The 22,280-nt window shown below is 38.0% G+C and overlaps 1 protein-coding gene across 2 annotated transcripts in view; it reads left to right on the top strand.

Moving 5' to 3' along the window:
• Positions 1-21,406, top strand: part of TSPAN14 (tetraspanin 14) — a 39,249-nt gene extending 17,843 nt beyond the window's left edge. Inside the window, exons 3-9 of one of the 2 annotated variants that reach the window (XM_003207782.5) lie at positions 4,885-4,935; positions 9,153-9,299; positions 10,111-10,281; positions 13,506-13,631; positions 15,226-15,270; positions 15,746-15,865; positions 17,606-21,406. In XM_003207782.5, the coding sequence (XP_003207830.1) occupies positions 4,885-4,935; positions 9,153-9,299; positions 10,111-10,281; positions 13,506-13,631; positions 15,226-15,270; positions 15,746-15,865; positions 17,606-17,677 (732 nt within the window). In that variant the 3' untranslated portion in view covers positions 17,678-21,406. The remainder of the gene's footprint in view (positions 1-4,884; positions 4,936-9,152; positions 9,300-10,110; positions 10,282-13,505; positions 13,632-15,225; positions 15,271-15,745; positions 15,866-17,605) is intronic. The other variant, XM_010714112.4, reaches the window with a different exon arrangement.
• The last annotated feature ends 874 nt before the right edge of the window (positions 21,407-22,280 follow it).

Here is a 22,280-nt window from a genome sequence, read left to right as displayed (position 1 = left end):
CTAGATGTCTTCCTTTCTGGTGAATGCATCACAAAGTACTGCTTGTTAGGTAAGCAACCTATGCAAAATGAATACTGTTTCGTATCTTGGGAAGACTATCAGTAATTTTGTTTCTGCTTTTTCACGTTAATTCATTTTTTTTCCCCCCTCTATTTTCTTTTAATTCTTGAATAGTTGTTACTTCTCAATTACAGATCTTCATTATAATCTTTTGTAGTTATTGATGAAAGTCCAAAAATTTCTTTTTTCCGTTAGACGTTTGGAAATATTGATGAAAACTTAAAATAAATTTGTAGGTTTCAGCTGAGTTTTTTGACTGAGAGCTGGTTTTCTGAGTAAGTATTAAGTCATGGTAGCTCACTCAGTAAATGGTCTGAGGCTTCTGCTGAGAAGTTACTATGTTTATGTGGTATAATTACAACTCTTTTGGTAAAGCAGCTTTGGTTGTAGAACAGGATATGTAAAAAAAAAAAAAAAAAAAAAGTTGAGTGGGAGGGTAGGTGCTCCTGTAAGCAAATAAGCAAATGAGTGACTTTTAGCTGGCTTAGTGGTTCCAAAGTCTGTGATGCATCAAGCTGGTTGAAGTGACTGGTCTAATATTTTTTCAGTTGAACAAATCAGTGCTGTGTATAACAAAGTAAAGATAGATTCCTTAGCAGAACTGGAGGTGCTATAAAACCAGAAGGGAGAGGTAATTTTGTCTTGAAAAATCAGCATTTAAGGAGGCATTGCTATTCTCATTTCCTAGTTTGCAGGACAAATCTGCTTGCTGGAATCAGAAATGTGAATACTCCAACAGCAGCAGGGCTGTTAGGTGATGCCAGATATGTAAGCAGCATAGCTGCATGGGGTGCAGAGCTGTGCCCAGGAGCTCTGCTGAATCCATTGAGCTGTGACAGAAAGAGATGGTTCTGCTGCTTCTCCTCTGCCAGACAGTTAATGCTTTCTTTCAGGTCTTACAACTGTCTGTGCAAGAAAATGAGTTTGGAAATCGATCTCAGCTAAATGTAGCCCTTTGCTCCCCTCCCTCCCTCCGCACCCCAAATGTATTATTTTTAAATTCTTTCAGTTCCCTGTGAGATTTCCTCAGAATGAGGGTTGCTACTGTAGTGGGTATGAGGGATGGCATCTCAGCAGTGTGACTGACTTGGGCCAATTTTAGCTTTTCCTGGAGTATGATGATAGCTCACCTATGTCTCAAATGATGGCAGTTTATTCACGAGCCAGATAATTTGCATGTAAATAAATAGAAGTTGCTTTTGTTCTTCTGTTATACTTAATAAAGTTGCAGTTACTTGTTGACCTTCCTGTTGTAGCTTTAAAGGTAATCGACTTAAAAACTTAAAAATATATAGTGTCTTACAGTGTCTTACAAAATACACAAACTCCTCAGTACGTTGTCAGGTTCTCATGTTATACATTCAGTTAGTATAAATTGGAGTGGAGCAAAATATTGAACTTAAAGGAGGAAAATACAGTTCCGTTGCAGTCTCACAGCTTAGGCAACTTCTAGAAATCGGTAGATCTGCAGTCTTTGGAAGTTTTTTCACATAGACGACAGTTGAAGCCTCAGTTCTGCTAACCTTGAGTTGTGTATGACTAACTTGCAGAGTCATTTTTCTGTTCTTTGTGCTTGACTTTTCCTTGTAAGAAATGGGGCGGGGGTCATAGGAAGGCTTGTCTTAGGCACAATTTTAATATGCGTCTCCTTTGTTTTCTTAACTTTTAAGCATGCTAGTTAAGATCAAGCTTTTCCAGGTATACTCACTGATTGAGCAGAGAGGAGGCAGTAATGAAACCATCAGGACAGAGCTGTGCAATGAGTGCTCAGGAATGTAATCACCTATACAGCAAGACTGGACCTTGTGTTGACTTTCAGAGCTGTTTTTTGAGTCTACCTCTCTTATCCCCCCACTCTGATAGCTTCATCTGGTGTAATGAAATAAAGAAGTTGCAGTAACATCAGAGGAAGGGCTTGGTTCTGGCATCTTGCTATGCTGATTCATTCTGCAATCGGATTAATCATGTTGTGAAAGCCCCAGAGGAGTCAGCAGGTGGGTGGAGCTTGATGGTGCCCTGTCTTGTAGAGTGCTGCTCTGATCTGAGCCTTCAGCTTTTGGTTTATGAAGCGTATGGAATAACAGTCACCCATCTACTTTGTCTTCTGTTCTGTCTCCAGTTGAAGCCTTCGAGGTAGTCCAAGAGTTACACTGCAGCAAGGATGTGCCTATTTCAGTGAAGGATTGCTTGTGTTGTCTGCCAAAACCTATCCCAAATCGATAGGAGAGAATAAAATAGCTTTTAGCTGCTGTCATCTTGATTTTTGTCTTGTAATTCTGTTAGCTTTGTTCGAATGTGCTTCTTAAGTGTTTTTAGTGATGGGGGCAAGAAAAGTTTAAACTCCTACTGTAGGAGTCCAGTGATTTTGCCTTGAACATTATGGTGAAGGGCAAAATTTCTCTTATGCTCTGGAATACTCTTCCAAGCTCATTTTTGAGAAGTAAGAGGACTAGATTAGTGTTGGACTTAGCTTTTGCAACTTAGGTTGCATTCCAGGAACTCCTGAAACAGCAAGGCTGTGCCAGAAACAGGAAAGAATCCACCACTAGGCTGTTTCCTGACCCCAACAGGAAAAGTCAGGAAAGAGAGAAGGATAGGAAGGAAAGACTGTTAGCTACTGATTGCTCCAGTATGGGTAGAACTATGATGTCAAATAGTTACCAGGGTGTGGAAATTGTTTTCCTTGAGAGTAATGTTTTGTGTGATATTGAAACTGAATTCATTGGGAATAGGTTCCCAGTACTTCTTATCAGAGCTTGAGGCAGGCTGACCCAGTCACTTTGCATGTAAAAGTTTTGCTACAGCCTGGATAGGGAAAATGGCAGGAGCTATGTTTTGCTACAGCCTGGATAGGGAAAACAAGCCAGTGCTGTGTACTCAGTTCATAGGGCAGTCCTCATAGCATAATCTGAGGAGTCCCACTGCTTTGGGGCAGGCACTGCTTATGCTAAGCTGTCGTTTGTGCTTGGGAACTGGTCTGTCTTGGAACCAATGCTTTTCAACTTCTTTATCAGTGAAATAGCATAAGAGATTGAGTGCACCTCCCTGAGTTTGTGAGCGACACCAACTGAGGATGCACTTGACCCCATAGAAGGAAGGGGTAGCATCCAAAGGGACCTGGACAGGCTTGGAAACTGGGCCCTAAATCTGATACTTTTGTTTCTCAAGCAAAATTGTGATAATTGACTGCTCTTGGCTTAATTTGCTTTCTGTACTTTGGCCACTGCTAGTGAAAATTCTGAGTTGCTTAAGTCTAAGTTGGGGTAAGTTCTAGATCTATTTAGAGTCTGCTAAGGCTAAGGTTGTTTTGTTTTTTTGTTTTTTTTTTTTTTTTTGCTGGTAAACTCAACTTTTCTTGCAACTAGTTTGCATAGGTGCTCACAAATAATTTTACAGAAATAGTGATTTGTGGAACTGAGCATACTGTATCAAGAAATAAGAGCAGTGTTCATGTTGAAAGATAATAAGGCAAGCTAATTAGAATATACTTTAAAATATGTAGGGATCTAGTCGAGTTTAATTAGGACAGTAATTATAATGAAGGACAGCCAGTCTGCAATGGACACCTGTTAAACAACATAAGGAAATGTAACCTGCTTAGTGCTTCTTTGCTTATTTGTAACTCCTCCTGTACTGGATTAGTATCTTCCTGTATTAGGAGTGGATTTGTTTAGTTCACCTCTCTTCTTTAGTGCCAACATATGACACGCTGCATGCATGGACACAGCTCTTTCTTTATGTAGGTAATTTAGATAGGATGGTGTGAGTGACACTTATAGCTCTTCTGGCTTTATCTGAGTGCAATTCCAGAGCCTGGGGACCATGAACCCAGCAATACATCAAATCTACATGTTTCCTTGGAAATGTAAGGAAGTCTCATTTTTGCTTCTTGCCTGTGCTGCAGGGAATTGCCTATAATTAGTTACTGGATGGTGCTGCCTTTCCTGGAAGAAAGGATCCGTGTTTGAGGGTTGTTTTGGAGTGCTGGAATTTACCTTTCAATGTGCGTGTAGGCTTTGTTGGGTGGGAGTGAAACAACCTCTTCCATGTGGCTAAGGTAGATGTGTTGCATAGCTGTATCAAGCTAGAATGTCATTTTGGGTAATTGGGTATGTGTAGTGTTTTGTGTATGTGTTGAGGCAGGGGGGTAGTGGCCTTGCCTAGAGAGGTCATTTTAGCTTGATTATTCCAAGTAGATGTTGGAGGTAAACAGCCTGAGGATGTAAATAAAGGACACAGGGTCTCATACTTTGTGTGAATGCAGTTGAGAAATATTTACTATGCCAGCATTAGAATTAGTGTGGAGTTTGTCTGTTGTCCTTTATATTTGCTGCTTATTGAAGGTAAGAAGATGGACTAGCTAAACTCAAAGGACTTCAGAAAAGGTGAAGTGTTAGAAGAGAAGTTGTACCTAATTGGGGAAGAAGCCCATCTGACTCTTGCCACTGAAGTTATGAGAAGTTAAGCATGGCTACAGTCTGGGGATGGTAATAGGTAATGACTAGGAAGTGAACTTGTGAAATAAATCTTTTGGAATCTAGTATATTTTTCTCAAATATGAGTAATGGAATTTTAAATACCGCTAAAAGAAGTTCTCACAATGCAGAAATGGAGTAGAATAAAAGGGGTGGAGATTCTCTTACAATGAGCTTGACTCATGAGGAAGAATGTTCCATTGCTTTTATCTTGAACAGCAGACAATATTTACTCAAGCATAGTGCTACTGGCTGAGTGTTTGAGAATGCATTTTCTCACTGATAAGTATATCTAATGTTTTTCTTTTTCTTTTTTTCTTTTTCTTTTTTTTTTTTTTTTTAACTTTAGCTAGCTGGCATGGCATTCCTTGCAGCTGGACTATGGGCATGGAGTGAAAAGGTAAGGGTAAAATGACTGGTATTACATTGTTTGGTGGCTGCCCTCTCCTGCCCCAGTAAAACAATTGATTTCCTCAGGAAGCAGTGGGGTTTAAATGTAGCATCAGAATTCAGGACCACGTTCAGATCTTCTGAATAGAAAGTAGCTGGAGTTTTATTCTTTTTATTCTTGCCTGTTATTGGGTATTAGGCCGTGGACCTTTAAGTTTAGACTTCCTTGTGGACTTGTAAGAGCAGGGTTTAAGAGAATTAAGAAGAAAATTTCATCTTTATGAGCAGTCCCTATGGGTTGTTTCTCTTTTGAAAGCATTTTTTCTAAAAGTAAATTAGCATGCATCTGCGAGATCATCTTTATGTAGTGCTTTCATTTTAAGACCATCTGTTATCCACTTAAGTTCCTGTGGAGTTACATGATTCTGTCTCCATATAGAGGAAGAAGACTGGGGAGCACAGCCCAACTCAGTAATACTTTCTTGCTTTTGTTTTGCTGAAGTTTCTTTCAGCTGTGTAACTTCCTCAATGGAGGGAAGGCTTTGGGCATGTGTCTGTGTAATTCACATCTTACAAGAGACCATACAGGTGTGGAAATGAATAGTTAACACCATTGTTAATGATTGTAGAAGCATGACTTAAATTGACTGCAGGCAGTAAGGAAAAAGTGACAGTGGCTAGCAGACTTACCTGCATATTAATTGACAGTGCAGGGCACACATGCCTTCACTCTGGAGCCGTGCTACTGAGTGGGTACATTTTCGTTGCCAAGATAGTCTAATGTTTCCATAGAGCCTTTGTATCAATAAACTGACCACGTAGTGAGGTTCTGGTGTTTATCTCCTGCTACAAAATAATTTTCTTTCCAATCCTTTATGGAAGGTGTGTTTCAGAAGGTGTCAAACTTAGCTTGAATTTGTTTTCTGTAATGTTCATATGCTTTTTTCTGCTTCCAACTGTTGTGTGAAGAGGCACATATGATCTCTGTGGTTGGAAATGACTAGCTCAGTTTGCCAAATGACCTTTATGGTACACTAACATTACTGAAAATGAAAGCCTTGCTAAAATTGTTGACTTTTCCTGTCTTTTATTTCTTGAATTTTGCCTGAACTGCTTCTACTGTCTTTTCTACAACTGAGAACTTAAAAGCTTTTCCTGTGTTCCTAAACTTCTGAATGGCTCTTGAAATCTGCACGTTATTTTTTTCATGTCAGTTGCTTTGTGTGGACATTTTCATATTAGTGCTGTTCCTTTGCAATAGTGAACGTGTGTCAGTGTGGATCTGTCTGTTTACAAGTAAGTTTCAGTGAACAGTAGAAGGGAAGTAAAAGAAAATCATTCTAAAAGCTGCAGTGGTAAACGCAAAGGGAAACTAAAGATAGTACAGAAAAGTTTTAAACATCCTGTCTCTTAGTGCAGCATGAAGTACATCGATCTTTTTAACTTTTGTTGTATTTTTTTGTCATCATCTTTTCCATTACGACTTCAGTTTGATTCCTGAGTGTTCTTTTTATCTGGAGGTAAATGCTGTGTATCTCTACGAGCTGATAACATATCAAAAGGAGCATGGTGTTTTGTGTCAAGTGTTGAAAGTAACTTATGTAAAAAATAAATAATAAATAAAAAATGTTACCCACCCTGGTGTACATTATCATGCTTATGAGTCAAATGCAGCATTTTATTTTTTAATCTAACTGCGCTGCACTTATGACTTGTTAATTGGTTCTTGTTATTTCAAACTGTTGCATAACATGTACATCAGTAAAGGCTGGATTGATGTTAACATGTAGCCTGAGAGATATTGCGAAAGTTATCAAAAGAAAATGAGTATGACTACAGGATTCAGGTATTGGAAACAAGCCTGAGCCATCATGTCAGTTTTTCTGACATCAGTACAGGCTGAGTGGGGGCTTGCTGCCTCGAAAGCAGGTTTGGGAATTAAAACTTTGGCTTCCTGTCAGTCATTCAGCTGAATATCAGCAGTGTACCTTCAGGTCTAAGGCAACCATGAACCTACTGGGCTGTATTAGCACTTGTGTGGCCAGCGGCTGGGGAAGGAGATGATTCCAACAGCATCCTTTATTCTGGAGGCTGTATCTGGGGCCGGGATGAAAGGAAGGCAGAGCTACCTGCTTATTGAAAGAATTTTCCTTTTTTTTTTTTTTTTTTTTTTTCCCCAAACAAATAACAAATCCAATTTAATGGCATTTCTTAACTTGTCAGTGATATATTAAATTCCTGATTGGTGGGGAGAGAGGGTTAAGTCTTAATACCATCCTTCATGGTCACTGGCAGAAGCATCCTTAGATGAATAAGGTGGGATGAGATAGTCCCTTGAATTGAATTGCTTGTTGACTTCCTTCAGGATTTCTTACTTGGCATATTTCTTTAGGCTGAGAATCTCCACACTAACAAGGGAACGTTGTAAATTTCAAATGTGAACTTGAAGAGACTGTTTTGAACCTCGGGTGAATAATAGACCCTAGTTCCTGTCTACTTTTTGTCACAATCTGCTTTGATGGAAGGAAGTTTTCTTCCAAGAGACGTCTGAGGAAAGCTTGAGTTTGGATGTGGGAAGTGGATAACCAGAAACAGCTTTGAAACTTTCAGCATCCTGTTCATATTGTGATTAGTTCCATAGCTTATTGCTTGCACAAAGATGCTAACTTAGTCTTGACACGTCTTCCTTGTTGTAACGTCTGAGGCAAGTGCTTCTGAGGCGTGGATGTGATTATTAGGTAGGACTCTAGTTCACCAGTAGGCCAGATATGATAGTTAGCTTTGAGGCTTCAGTTTGTAAGGATAATAATGTCACTGATTGGACTGATGGGTATTGAATGGTGGGTAATCTCTAAACTGTGACTGCTTTTTAATGGGTTATTTCAGCTCTTAGTGACAAGCAGTGACAAGGCAATTCTGATTTATACTATTCAATTACATTTTTTGTCCCTTCAGTCAGTTTTGATCTTAAAAGAAACAAAACAGGAACACCGCATCTCTGCTATCTTGCTATCACCAAATTAATGGGTCTGACAAGATCTGTTGTGGAACACATTGTGGAAGAAGATTAACTCGTATGTATCATGAATACATATCATGAATATCTTGAGAATACTATTAATCAGTGTCTTTCCATCAGCTGATGAAGTTCTTCAATGTTAACTTCACATTTTAATGCTTTATTTCCAAGACACTGCTTTTGTTAGCTAAGTACGCAATTAAAAAGTGAGAGAATACCTTGGCAAATTCTCTTAACGTATATTTTTCTCACTTACCTCTAGTGCAAATACCTGAGTAGCAACATGATAATTTGCATTGCTTTGTTAGACTACTTCTACAAATTGTAAGCCTTTAGAAGTCTCTTCAGTATCTTATGCTAAATGTAGTTAGTGTGGGCATAATTTTATAAAGAAAACAAAGGGGATTTTCATTATTTTTCTGTTTTGAAGGGAAAGTGTTTCTTCTTTAAAATATTCAGCCTGTGAGGGAAAACTCAGGCCACTGCAAGGCTACCTGAATGTCCCTACAGAGTAATCATGTTAACTTGAAAACTTTCAGTTGTTAGTCTCTTGTTTCTTGCATCTTCATCTTGTTTTTCTTGCACGTGACTTGAAGGTCTTGTGCTATATGGATTTGATGAGATTTTCATGTTAGCTGGTATAAATTTCATTTCTATGAAACAATCCTGAGAGGATGATGAATTCATTGTATTACCATACGTTAACCTAGACATAGAAATTGAGTCTTGCATCACCCATATCTTTTCATGTGGTTAGTGTTCTTCCTTTTTCCAACCTCGATGTTCAGGTGGCATAGATGTTATTTAATGACTTTGGTCTTTTTCTGATAGATATATTTCAAGTTAATATACGTTATTAGTTCTGTTGCCTCCAAATGATGTGGATACTCAGTGATAACATTGAGCTTTTGGCACCATCTGGTGGAAGCTTGTTTGGCAAGTAGACATAGGTAACCTGAAACATTTAGGCTGCACTAGGTTGCTCAGTAAGAGTTTATAGCTTTGACTTGGCATTAGTACTTGCTGGGATAAAGAAAACTAATTTCATTAGCAACCCTTTCGTGATCAAACCTTTCTGAGTGGGTCTCAGGTCGCAAGCTGAAGGATTTGTAACCAATTAATTTGGAATCTCGTAAGAATCATCACAATTCCAAACATGAAATAAAAAATGGCTGTAGTGGTCATATTTCTGTTGTTCTGTTTTCCAGGGTGTGTTATCTGACCTAACAAAGGTGACTGGTCTTCATGGTCTTGATCCAGTGGTGCTTGTCTTAGTCGTGGGAATCGTGATGTTTACTTTGGGATTTGCTGGTTGTGTGGGAGCTCTGAGAGAAAACATCTGCCTTCTGAAGTTTGTGAGTAACATCATTACACGTGTGAATTAATATGTATGTGAAAGTATGAATCCATGGGTGAAGAAAAAAAGTAATTTGTGGCGTTTGGTTTATTACACTGCGTATGGTGAGCACAGTCCCTGACAAACTTCTTTAAGGGACAGGATAAAAGATTTAAACTGAAGTATTTTAGCCCTGCCCCTAGAAAATGTTTCTTGCTTTTTTTCATTCATTCTGCTAGTGCAGCCATGTTTTTATTTATTTCAGATTGTAACATAATTTAATATGTAATAGCATGAAGTGATGTTCTGAAACATAGCTGGAAGTTACTGAAAGGAGATCATGATGTGGCTTTGGGCAAACAAGATCGTTTAAGAGCTTAATCTCTTTTAAGTTTTTAGTGGGCAAAAATTGGGGGCTTAAATGACTAACGTAAAATATCTGAAACACTTGCTTTTGTATTGAGGTTTCCTTTATTTAAGTTTAGAAAGAGTTAAGCAGGGCAAAAAGTAACTAAAATGAGAAGATCTCACAAAGCCCTCTGTTTTGCAGATTCTTATATATTAATAATCCAACTGCTGTGTGTAATGACTGTAGATTAATGCTTATTTTTACTTTTGACTTCGTATTAACCCAAATGAAAAGATAACTCCTAGTTTTTTTTGTTTTGTTTTTTTTCTTTTTTGCATTAAATTCTCACTTAGCAGTCCCTTCTTTTTATAGTATCTATACTGAGCAAGAGTTTTAACATGTCTTCTAACTTCTCTTAATAGAATAGGGATGCATTCAAAGGGGATAAATATCTCCTAATTTGTGACTTTTTCTTCTACAGTTCTGTGGAACGATTGTATTTATATTTCTGTTGGAGCTGGCAGTGGCAGTTCTGGCTGTCTTGTTCCAGGACTGGGTGAGGGACAAAGTCAAGGAGTTCTTTGAGAATAACATTAAGTCCTACCGAGATGATATTGACCTCCAGAACCTCATTGATTCGCTACAGAAAATTGTAAGTACATTGCCTGTCGCTTTTCCTTTGTTTTCTGGGAGAATATGTAGTTAAGGAAGTTTTCCTCTTCTGTGTTACAGACTGATCATGGTCTTTAGCTAGTAGTGTCATATGACAGGTGTGCTGTTCTGCTGTTTCTTTACTGAGAGCATTAGATATCATAGAATCACAGAATGGCCTGGGTTGAAAAGGACCACAATGACCATCTGGTTCCAACTTGTTCCAGTGCCTCGCCACCCTCTGTGTGAAAATCGTCCTCCTGATATCTAATCTAAACCTCCCCATGGTTCAGTTTAAGACCATTCCCCCTTGTTCTATCACTATCCACCCTCATAAACAGCCATTCCCCCTCTTATTTACACTCTCCCTTCAAGTATTGGAAGGCCACAATGAGGTCTCCCCAGACCCTTCTCTTCTTCAAAGCTAAACAGGATAACTCAGATACAGTGGTGTTCTAATTGTGAATGTCTTGACTTTTGCTCTCTGTTCTGATCACTGTTGCACCAGGTCAATTTAGAAGTGTGCAAAAAACAACCCTACCTCCATCTTAAAACAAGAAAAATCCAAACTAAATAAAAAATAATTGTGCAGTAAAACTAGTGTCTAGTTGTTTGCACTTCTTTAGGAGACACTGCATTCTTTCATGGAGTTACATTAGGGGGCCTTCTGTCTTCAGACAATCATAGAATATTTTGAGTTGGAAGGAACCTTAAAGATCATTAAGTCCAACTCCACATCTACAGATCAGTCAGGTTGCTTAGAACCTGGCCCTGCCTGACTTTGAATGTGTCTGAGGACAGGGTTTCTACCACCTCTCTGGGCAACTTATTCCGGTGCCTCACAACTCTTATTAGCTCTTCTTAAGGAAGGAGCTTATAAAAGCTTATAAAAGCTCCTTCCTTAAGTCCAATTTTCAACTCTCCTCTTTAAATTTAGAGTTGTTTCCCCTTGTCCTATTGCAACAGACTCTGTTAAGGAGTCTGAACTCTTCGTTCTTAGAACCCTCTTTTAAATACTGAAAGGCTGCTACCAGGTCTTCCACGAACTTTCTTGTCTCCATTGGTTTTCGTGGGCTGTGCTCTTACAGATCCACATCTTTTCTGTACTGAGGACTCCACATCTGGATGCAGTACTCCAGGAGAGATCTCACCAGTGCAGGGTAGAGGGGCAGGGTCGCATCCCTTGACCTGCTGACCACACTTGTTTTGATGCAGCCCAGGATTAAGTTGGCTTTCTGGGCTACAAGGGTGCATTGCTGGCTTATGTCCAGCTTAACATTCACAGGTACCCCCAGGCCCTTTTCAGCAGGGCTGTGTTCCATCCTTAATCATCCTGTACTGATACTGGGAGTTGCCTGTGACCTAGGTGCAAGACCTTGCACTTGATTTTTGTTGAGCCTCATGAGGTTCATCTAGGCTCACTGCTCAACTGCCTAGGTCTCTCTGAATGGCATCCCATCCCTCGTGTGTTGACTGCAACACACAGCTTAGTGTCATCTGGAAACTTGCTGAGGATGCACTCGATCCCACTGTCAGTGTCATTGATGTCCAACATAACTGATCCAAGTACTGACCTCTGAGGGATGCCACGTGCTCAGTGATCTCCATCTGAACATTGAGCCATTGATCACCGCTTGCTGGGTACAATCTTACAACCAGTTCCTCAGCCATCTAACAGTCTACCCACCAAATCTGTCTCTTTCCAGTTTGGAGGGAAGGATATCATGGGGGACTGTGTCAAAGGCCTTACTGAAGTCCAGATAGATGACATCAGTGGTTCTTCTGTTGTTCTCTGGTACAATTATGCCATCATAAAAAGTGACACCATTTGTTAGGCAGGACCTGCCTTTGATGAAGCCATGCTGGTTATCGCTTCTGAGAACCATCTCATCTTAAAACAAAAAAGATTTTTAACTGTGGAAAGCTATTCTGTAGGTACTCAAGGACGCTGAAATAGTTGTATGCTCTTGTTGTACTAACATACTTGGTTGCTAAGAGAGGAGATTGCAAGGCCTGTTGCTAATAAGGGATTGATGGCTTTCAGTCCGATTATTTTGCATTCACACTCAAAAAACAATCAGTGAGGGTGACTTTTCTGATTTTTTTAATTTATGTCTGCATGTATGGAGAGAAATTGAGGAAGTACTTCACAAAGAGGTAAAAACATTTCTTCTCTTTTTTTTTCCCTTGTAAAGGAGGGTCACTTATCTGTCTGTCTCACATATTTTAGAAGATCACACTTAAAAATCTGTGTTTACAGTTCACTTTAAAAGCAAAACATGTTCTTATATTATATACTAGTATGGACTGTTGTTTATTACCAGCATCTGTACATATTTGGTTTTTTTCACTCGTGTGTTAACACAGTATGTGAAACAATCCTCCGACTTAAGCTGCCTGGATGGTTTTCAGTACTGCTTTCTTTGGTGTTTAGTACTAAGGGCACCTTGTAAGGTGATGCTGCTCCTGGCCTTTTCCAACATCAGTAACATTAGAGATGGTAGTGATGTCCTAAGAGAGTAGAAAACTTCATGAGGTACTAGGAAAATGTGTAATAAACCATTGTAAGTACACAAATTGTAGCACAGGTCAGTGAACTGCAAAGCATGATTCAATGAGAAACCAACTTTCACCTGTTCTAGAACTTGAGGATTCTTTGAGATGTTTGGATTTCCCTGATCTGTAACTATGAAATTTATATTGCACTGTTTAGGCCAAGAAACTTAATTATTGAGCTGACTGACCTTCGAATGAATAAGGCTATGTCAGTTAATTCACATGGATATGAAAATTTTCTCATTTGAAAGAAAATAAGTATATTCACAGATGTTTTGATCCATTTTTTCAGAGTAAACAAAGGGGGAAAAACTGATTGATTCGTGAAGACTTAAATCACAAAGTTAAAGAAATGGTTCTTTTTCATATTTCTTTTGGATTTGGGTAACGTGGATTACATTGGGTGGTTACATTTTAAGCGACAATTTTTATGATGCTTCTAGTTGTGTTAGCATCTACTTCCAAGAACATTATGCCAAATGGTGCTTTTTTTGTTTGTTTGTTTGTTTCATAGAGATGCTGTATTTATTATTCAGTTTGTTTTACTCTTGTGTTGCATTTGATTCCTTACAGCCATAGGAGAGTTGAGGAAATATTATTCCATAGAGCTATTCAGTGAATACATTATCTATAAAATGTCCCCACATAGGAAGTGCTTATCTCTTGCAGAACCATTGCTGTGGTGCCCAAGGCCCGGACGACTGGGATTTCAACATATACTTCAACTGCAGCAGTGAAAGCAAAAGTCGTGAGAAATGTGGTGTTCCATTCTCCTGTTGTATACCTGATCCTGCTGTAAGCTGTTTCCTTGTTTGGTATCCTTCTGCTATTGAAGAGTTATGACAGGAAGTACTTTCTGAGTGTGGTGTGACACATAGGGCTTAAAGAAGTCTGCTAAATATAAAAAATTATTATTAATAGCTGAATTCTGTTTTTGTTACTGCTCTATCGTTTTTAGAGGATAGATGTGTCAGCCTCTTACACAGCTGAAAATGTATTGCCTGTCACTAGGAATTCAGAAGCTGTTTTTATGTGATTGAAGTCTGTGAACATTGGCTATTGATACTTTTTTTTTATTCTTGAGGCCTTGATTTCAAGCTCTGTCATCTACTGTTGAAGCAGCACATATGCCCCCTCTTAGAGCTGCTGTACAGCACCCCTCTGCCTGACAAGTAGGGGTAACTGCCTTTGCTCGTGCCTTTGGTTATCAGCAACTGGTGAAGTGCTGATGGACAGACTGAGTTGAAAGTGTCTGAGTCAGTACTTGGCTTTTAGCAATTCTTAGGTACTCTCTGGTTAGATCTGCTTATTAAGCTGTTGCAAGGAATCTCATCCTTGCAACAGAAGCGGAAACAAATACAAATTAATGCTTTGTAGTAATTGTTGCTCAGGTCAACTCTGCAATCCTCACCTAGAGGAGATAACCATGGTAGGTTATGCTAAGGCTTCTGGTCATCTTGAAGTCAGCCAAAGAAAGATTTTGTCAGGAAAGTATTACAAGTTCAGATTCTCTGGTAACTTTTCTCTTACTTTAATTCAAACTGTGCTATTTCACTGTGATCTTTCCTGTTGCTGGTGCTATATTTAAGGAGATATTGTTAAATGTAAACTTCTTTAATTTGCCATTCCACTCCGAGCATTTTGATCTAACTCACTACGTATTATATAAATAATTCTGTAATTGTGTAGTAAATAGGTTTGATTAGTCTAATAGGGAAGGAAAACAAAAGTATCATAAAAGAAGCATCTTTGGAGCTTAATACCATGGTTGGTTTTGTGGAATTGGAATCTGGAAGGTGTTAGTGGTGTTTGTTTGAGATGTAACTGGAACATTTTTTTTTTTTTTTCTACAGTAGATTTATCTCAAAGCTGGGTTATATGAGACTGATTTATCAACTGTGAAGGCACTCTAGTACCTTGCAGCTATCTGTCTGTTACTGGTATTCACTAACAAGGATAGCCACATGAAATAATGGAATTGTAAAGAATATTTTTTCGACTACAAAACTCAGTGTGGTACCTTTGTTATGTCAGTGTGTAGGTGTTATGTGAAAGAGATAAAATGATATCCATTGTGGAAGTACAGATGTTCTATCTGAAGGCTGTCAGTACAACTGTTAAATGTCATGTTCAGTAGTCCTTGCTAGATGAAAGCCAATGGGAGAAGCTGGAAATTGTAGTGGAGGATGCTTATTTTACAATTTACCTTCTGTCCACTTGGACGTTATGCATTTCTGGTGTTATGATGCTTTGCTATGTTATTTTTACTAAAATGTTCTCTAAAAGTAGTTTTGTGCAGTTCAGATTTCTTTGTAAATTTAAGACAGAGCTTAGCTTGAGAAGAAGCAAGTAGAATTCTACTGATACATTTTTAATCCTTGTTTTTCAGCAAAAAGTTGTGAATACTCAGTGTGGCTATGATGTCAGAAAAAAGGTATGGTGCTGTAATCTTGCTGTCTATCCTGCTCTCTGCGTAGATAATAATAAAAAAGGGCAATTGCTGATACTTAAGTCAGCACAGACAATGCTGCATCCTGCTACTAGCAGAGAATGGCAGAGTTTTTCTTCTATTCAGAGCTGAGAAAATGGAAGAAAATAACAGTTAAAGGAAAAGTCCCATTTAAAAATGGAGCATGACTTCCATTTCGAATGTCTGTTATTAGTTCTAATAATGTAATTCTGAATTGCACGTTCTACTAATTCTGAAGTATTCTAATAATAGGATTTGTAGGAAGATACTAATGTCCTGACATCCTTTGAGTTAATTTGAGCATGTATATGTATTTCTGAAATTCGGTTTCAAATATTACTGCTTATGTAACAAATTTTACTGTAACCCTTCACATGTGACTTGACTGTTAAAATAAACTTGAGCAGGAAAGTAACCTTCTTGAATTCTTCTCATTCAGAGCAAGAATCAGTGGGATGATCAGATTTTCATCAAAGGTTGTATCGTAGCTCTGGAAGCTTGGTTGCCTCGAAATATCTATGTTGTTGCAGGTGTCTTCATAGCTATCTCACTGCTGCAGGTTAGTTGCTTTTGTTGTTCTTGTTTTTTTTTGTCAGGTATGAGGGCAGGGTAACAATGCATTTGTAGAGACTTAGGTTGAAGTTGAGGTCGGTTGATTTCCTTATGCCAAAACTATATTTTTCAAAGAAATGAAAGTCATAATAAAAACAGAATTGTACAGTATATTACGATACATCATAATTAGGTATTTTACTGTATATGAACATAACATATTCTATTTTTATATAAATATGATGTAATTTTAATATTTCAGTACATCAGGAGGGAGAGGATATCTGGCAGTCTGCTCGGTGTAATCAGAACTACAGTCTTCTAGCACAAATATGGATAAAAAACTGAAATCCCATTTTATTTTTCATGCTAAGACTCCCATTCAGCATACTTCAGCATACTGAGCAAATATACAGCATACTGATCAAGAATAGAAGGGCAGGGTAGCTGGTGAAGAGGTTGCAAATGTGGTATTAGCAGAACTGATAGAGTTCCTCTGACTTGTTACAGTACCTTTTCTATGCTTGATGCAACAAAGAAAATGAATCAAAATTCTCAGTAGAAGATATCAAATTACTTGTTTCAAGGCGGTTTTCACTTTCGTTGTGGCAGTTGTTTATACTTACCTCGACTGCTTTCTTGTTGTACTACTTCTCTGGGAAATAACAAAGTTGTAAATCTACTACAAAACATATTCCATTTAACTGAAAATTCAAGTGTAATTCTAGCAAAATACCTTTCACCAACTGGTATTTCATCAGTATCCATTGGTACTGCTTCCCGTGCCTTTCAAGAGCAATCCTGACCTGAGAACACTCCTTTTAGTTAAGAGGATGTTCGAGATATCAAGTGTAATCTTGTCAGCGTGTTGACCTCAATTTGATCATGCTCTTATTCATATTCTGAGTCTGTGATACTGCCTTCGTGTCACAATTTTCAAATCGAATCTGTCTTGGCATTAAGTTATTTCACAGTGGGACTAAAAGTTAGACATAATGTCTGCTTCTAGAACAAATCTTGTGGCTTTTCCAGAACTTCACCACAACATGTTGTGATTTTTCTATGAGTGTTCTAGGAAATGTGCTGAGTTATGAATTGATATACAATTTTGAAAGGAAAGTTTCCCAGAAAACTTGAGTGAACGATATTTTCCAAGTTGATAAATGTCCCAGTAATCTGGGGCTTCTCTAGTTGTTGTTAGACAAGAGTTTCACTAGAGTACAGATTATTGCACATTCCATAAGTACTAAAAACAAAATAAATCAGAAAACTGACAGGACTTAACCAAAGTTATGGAATGATTTGACTGACTTCAAATTTATCTGTTGCTAAAACTGAGTGTTATGAGACCCAAGTGAACTTGGCTAAGTGTATTTCTTCCACCTGTAGGATGTCTAGAGACGAATATTATTTTGAGCACTTCTGAAGCATTGCATAAATCATCTTTTTCTTATCCGTTACATCTTTTACTGGATTCTGCTGCTTATTTACTGTTTAGTAATAGCCATGCTCTAACAGATGATCCTAGCTACGAAGTGGTGTCTGAGCCTGAAAATGCTTCATCAATGCATTGTTATTCACAATAGAGTAGTTGCATTGACTGAAGTGCATTGAACACACAGGCTGGTTCTCATTCTGCAATAATGGGTAATGGTAATAGGCTGTATGTCTCAGTGTCTACTTGCAGACTGGTACATAGCATGTATTACATTTCACAACTTTTTTTTTGTTCTTTTTTTCTTTTTAGATTTTTGGAATTTTCCTAGCCAGGACATTGATTTCTGATATCGAAGCTGTAAAAGCAGGCAATGCCTTCTGAATATAAAATCAAACATATGTTGCAAAAAGTATATCTTATTCTTCTTGATCAGACATGAAAGTGGAAAGAAATGCACAGACCATGAAATACTCCTGGTATTAAAAGTGGATCTTACCTACTCATGGGTTTTTCTACAACCTGGTACAAAAAAGAATCTCCAGCTCATCCATCTGCCTTTTTGCTTATCAGACAACTCAGTGCATCGGAATTGATCTCTGGTGAGGAAGAAATGGGAGTTTCTCAAGTTGGCAGAACTTATTTTAAACTTGTAGGAAGGAGAAACGGAACTGCTTTAAGCTCCTTCCTTGAAGAATTACCGTCAAGATTGTTCTGATTTTACTCTGAACTGTCATCGCTTTCAGTGTTGTGATATCTTCAGACGGCCTGCTGATCTCTTAAGAATATTGAAAAGGTTACAATCTCTGCAGTAGACTCGTGCTGTCAGTTGGGCAAGTTGACCAACAACCGTCATCGTGATGGTATTGGAAACTGAAGCAAACATCACATATTTTCCAGTTCTTTCGTTCTCGGTTGTGCAGAAATAGGGGATATTTCTGTTTGATTGGGAATGATGTGCAAGTCTCAGAAGCAGAAACAGTTCAGCCTCGGATAGCTTGAGTAACCCAAGCAGTTATGAAAATGCATGAGGGGAAAAGTCTGACTCCATAGCATTATATGTTAGCAATCTCCATTTCAGGCAAGGGAATGTGAATCCCTAGTACTGTTTCCTGTCTGGAAAAAATGTAAATAGTCTTTATTTATAGAAAAAGGAAAAAACTCTTTAAAAATGTGTAGCTTTTTATTGTTCAGTGCTATTTTTAAAAAGTGCTACCCACAGAAGTTTAGAAGTGCAGTTTGTTTCAGTAGTTAGCAAGCTATGCTAACGCTGGCTTTGAACTTGATTTACTTTCCTCTGGTTTCTTTAGCATTTGCTATGCTGATCATTACAAGCCCTAATTGCTAGTATCAAAGTTGATGAAAAAATTCGGATTCAACATTAATCACTACTGGTCTTTTTTTCTATCAGAAAGCTTGCATTTAGTATAACACTAGCTTTAGAATTTTTTATGAATCTTCTATAAAGTTAATAAATCATCAGTTCTGTTTGTATTCTAATACGTGACTCAAATGCCAATCACAGTATGCTGATGAGAACCATTTTTTCACAATTTCTTCTTATGGTATCAAACTGAAGTACTTCTACTGAAATAACTTCTGTGGGTTTTTACTGTTTTTACTTTTACCAGAAGAAAACTGAACTCTTCTTCCCATCCTTTTTTTCCTGGAGTTCAGTAAGATGTCCAGTCTTCTCTGAAAGTCTTTGGATTAGGACTGCAGTGGCTGCAGAAGCACGGCCATGCCTGGCATACTATTTTAATCTGTCAAAGATGGATGTGTATGGATGAAAACTTCTAGGAAGTAGTTGTTGGTTTTACAGTAGGCTGTATAACTAACAGTGTTTACTGCTTCCAGTGGCATCCATTTTTTCAGGGAGAGCAGATTTTTTTTTTTTACAGTGCCTGAGAGTGTAAATTTTAAAGAAGTATATATTTTTCTAATGATATTTTACTCCATGTAGTCTTTGTGAAGGACTTGATAGTTGTATTCCCAAAGTATATGGCCTTCTTAGGAAATCAAACTCCTAAATCTTTCATTTTCCATTTTTGTATTATGCATGTATCAATGAACGTTTCATTGGCAGAAGCTGACTTGCAGTAAGAATCTTTGTGTTGGTTGTCCAGATGTTCTTCTTGCTCTTTAGCCTGTGAAACACTTCCTAGGCAATGCTGTACTTCTCATGTATATTTCAATGCAGCTTTGATAGTTCTTGTTCTAGCTAGTGATTGAGACACAAGAGGACAAGGAAGCTTGTCTAAAGTGGGCTGATTTCCTTAGAACAGAGAACAGTCCAATATTATTCATCTGAAAAACCTGTATGTAAAATCTATAGAAGTGCACTGTGATACTTTGTTAGCTTCGTTATGCAACAAGGGAAAAACAGCTGTAGGTGAATGAAGGGAGGGCAAGATGCATTTCTTCTGCAGAGCCTTGAATTTGTGGTCTGTATTACCTATTTGTTGAATGTAGTCCATTATGAGCAGCCAAACGTTTGCTGCAGTTACTGCTACTTTGCAAGCAACAAAGCAGTGTTTGGTAACATTTGCTTTTAACTCTGGTGCTCAAAACTATTACAACACCTCGTCAACCAGCTTGCTCTATTCTGTGTAATAATCTGATGTATGTAAGATTGGAGAATACTTCCTGTTGTAACTGTTTGTAAAACATCATGTTGAAAATTGTATCATGGGAGTACATTTCGCTTCGCTATTTTTTTGACACAAGGCACGTAGTGCTGGGAAGTTGTTTCAAGAGTTGATGAAAATCATCATGGCTTCAGTGAGGTCAGCATGGAGTTCATGCTCTGAAGTTAGCTGCCACCAAGGGCCTGTTCCATCCATCAGAATTCCACTGTCTGTGGATCCTTGCCAAGATGCCTGAAGACAAATGAGTTCTTGATTCCTTTTGGTTCTTCGATATTCTGGTTTTGTATGCAAAGAGAATTTAATCAGGATTGTCTTTGTACAGTTTGTTCTTACTGGCCTTGGCCATGTTGACACCAGCTTTGTATCAACACTCTTCGGAATCTTTTGGAACTGAATTCAAGAGAGCAAGTTCAACCTATCTGAGGCTCTTTACATTTGTGAACATTTCTGTTTTCACCGTGGATAAACTTCTCTGCATTTATTCAGTAAAATTTTTAAAATCCTGTGGCTGTAGGCTGTTTTACCTCTAAGCATTTAAATGTACCAATGGTGGTGGTACATGTGGCTACTGTAATTTCAGACTTGGAATACTTTCTTACCATTTTGTACTTAAAGTTTTATTTAGCACCTTTTGTATGGACCCACAGTGACTTCATGCCTGACAATTTAGCTTATGGTTTAAACAAGTCTTGTCAGAATAAGCAGTTGAGTGTGAGCCTGCTCTAAAGCCCCGAAGGAGAAGCAAATCAACAGTTTTGCAGGGATAGATTCGATAAATTGTTGATGTTGAGATTTTATTGGTTGCATTTGGAACAACTCCACAAACACTACGGCGAAAGAAAGGGAAATAATGAAGATATCAAATATGAGATCAGACTTGAATAACTGGACTGAGCGAAGGGAACTTTTCAACGTGTGATCATTTTTATTTATCAGAAATGAGCACAATATATTTCTGTGAAGCAGTGTATTTATTTCTCAGTTGGTTCTGACAACGCAACTGCTCTTGTTTCTTATGTGTGTTTGAACACGGTTAGTTTGTTTACAAAAAGGAGAATGAATACGAGCACAGATGAGAGTGCAGTGACCAAAGGAGCTTCAGTCGCCTCTTAAGAGTCTGAATATTACTTGCCAAGGAGGTCTGTATTTCTGTTGACTCTTGTACAGTGCCATGTGGATAGATTTGTACCTCAAGTACACTGAGGTTCATGTGGCAATTGGTTTATATATAGCATTGCCTTTTTTGTCTTTTCGCTCCATCCTTTCCTCTTCCTTCCCATACTGCCTGTGAGTTTTCATGCAGCTTGAATGTTTATCCTGTGTAAGGGGAGGCCTCGTCTCTTCTGAGATGGTTTTTTGAGTGACTTCTGGTATGTGTATATACATATGTATATACACATACATTTTTTTTTTTCTTCAAGCCTTACATTTGATTAAATAAAATAAATGTTTTGTAATACTGGAATTTGTTTTCTAAGATTTATTGCTTGCAATCACTGCCGCTGTTATCCTCTGTGAGGTAAAGGTGTGCTAATACTTGCTTAAGTTATATTTACTAAACATAATTCTTGATTTTTTTTTTTTCAGTCTTGACTGATGAATAATAGGTAACCCGTGTGCTTTTCTTTTCACTGTTAATGGAAAGTCATGCAAAAAATGAAAGCTGAAAGTCAGTTTGCAGAGAAACAGTTATGCAATCTGCAGATATTAAAAAGTTGTAAACTGATACTTGTACTTTGACTGCCACTAGTCCAGGTGTCATTCAGTTAATTACTGAGAGTCAGGTTTGTTTTACCTGAGCAATGGTCCTGAAATCACTGAGTGCAGAAGGGAAGTAACCTAGCAAGCCTGAACGTAGGCTTTATTTGATAATTTGGTGTGTCTGTGTTGACCGTTTTGACTTAAATATATTAAAACAAAAACTTGCTTTGAATTTTAGAAAGATCAGAAACATTTAGCCAATAAATAATGGCTTTATTGTTCATATATCTAGGATAAGTACTGTAGAATGTTAAGGCCGGATCACTTCTGTTAAAAATGGTAACCTTAGTGTGGCTACTTGGTGTTTGTGTATATAGAAGATAAAAAAACAAAAACAACAACAAAAAAAACTTGTAATAATCCTGATATATTCCATCTCAATGCCTGGTTTAGGCACAAGTGCACATCTCATTCTGAAATTGAGTTTGGCTGCAGCTGTTTTATTTTGACATGGGAAAGTCATAGGATGCCCATACGGCTGTGTGCTTTAAGCCAGAGAAAACTGTACACTGTTCAGGTCTTGTTTTTCCTTTTCTTACTATGTAGTCAAAAACTATTTGTGTTATCAATAGAATTGT

This window comes from Meleagris gallopavo, chromosome 8 (assembly GCF_905368555.1).
Source record: "Meleagris gallopavo chromosome 8, MGAL_WU_HG_1.1, whole genome shotgun sequence".
NCBI lineage: Eukaryota > Metazoa > Chordata > Aves > Galliformes > Phasianidae > Meleagris > Meleagris gallopavo.
This window is presented reverse-complemented; position numbering and strand designations above follow the sequence as displayed.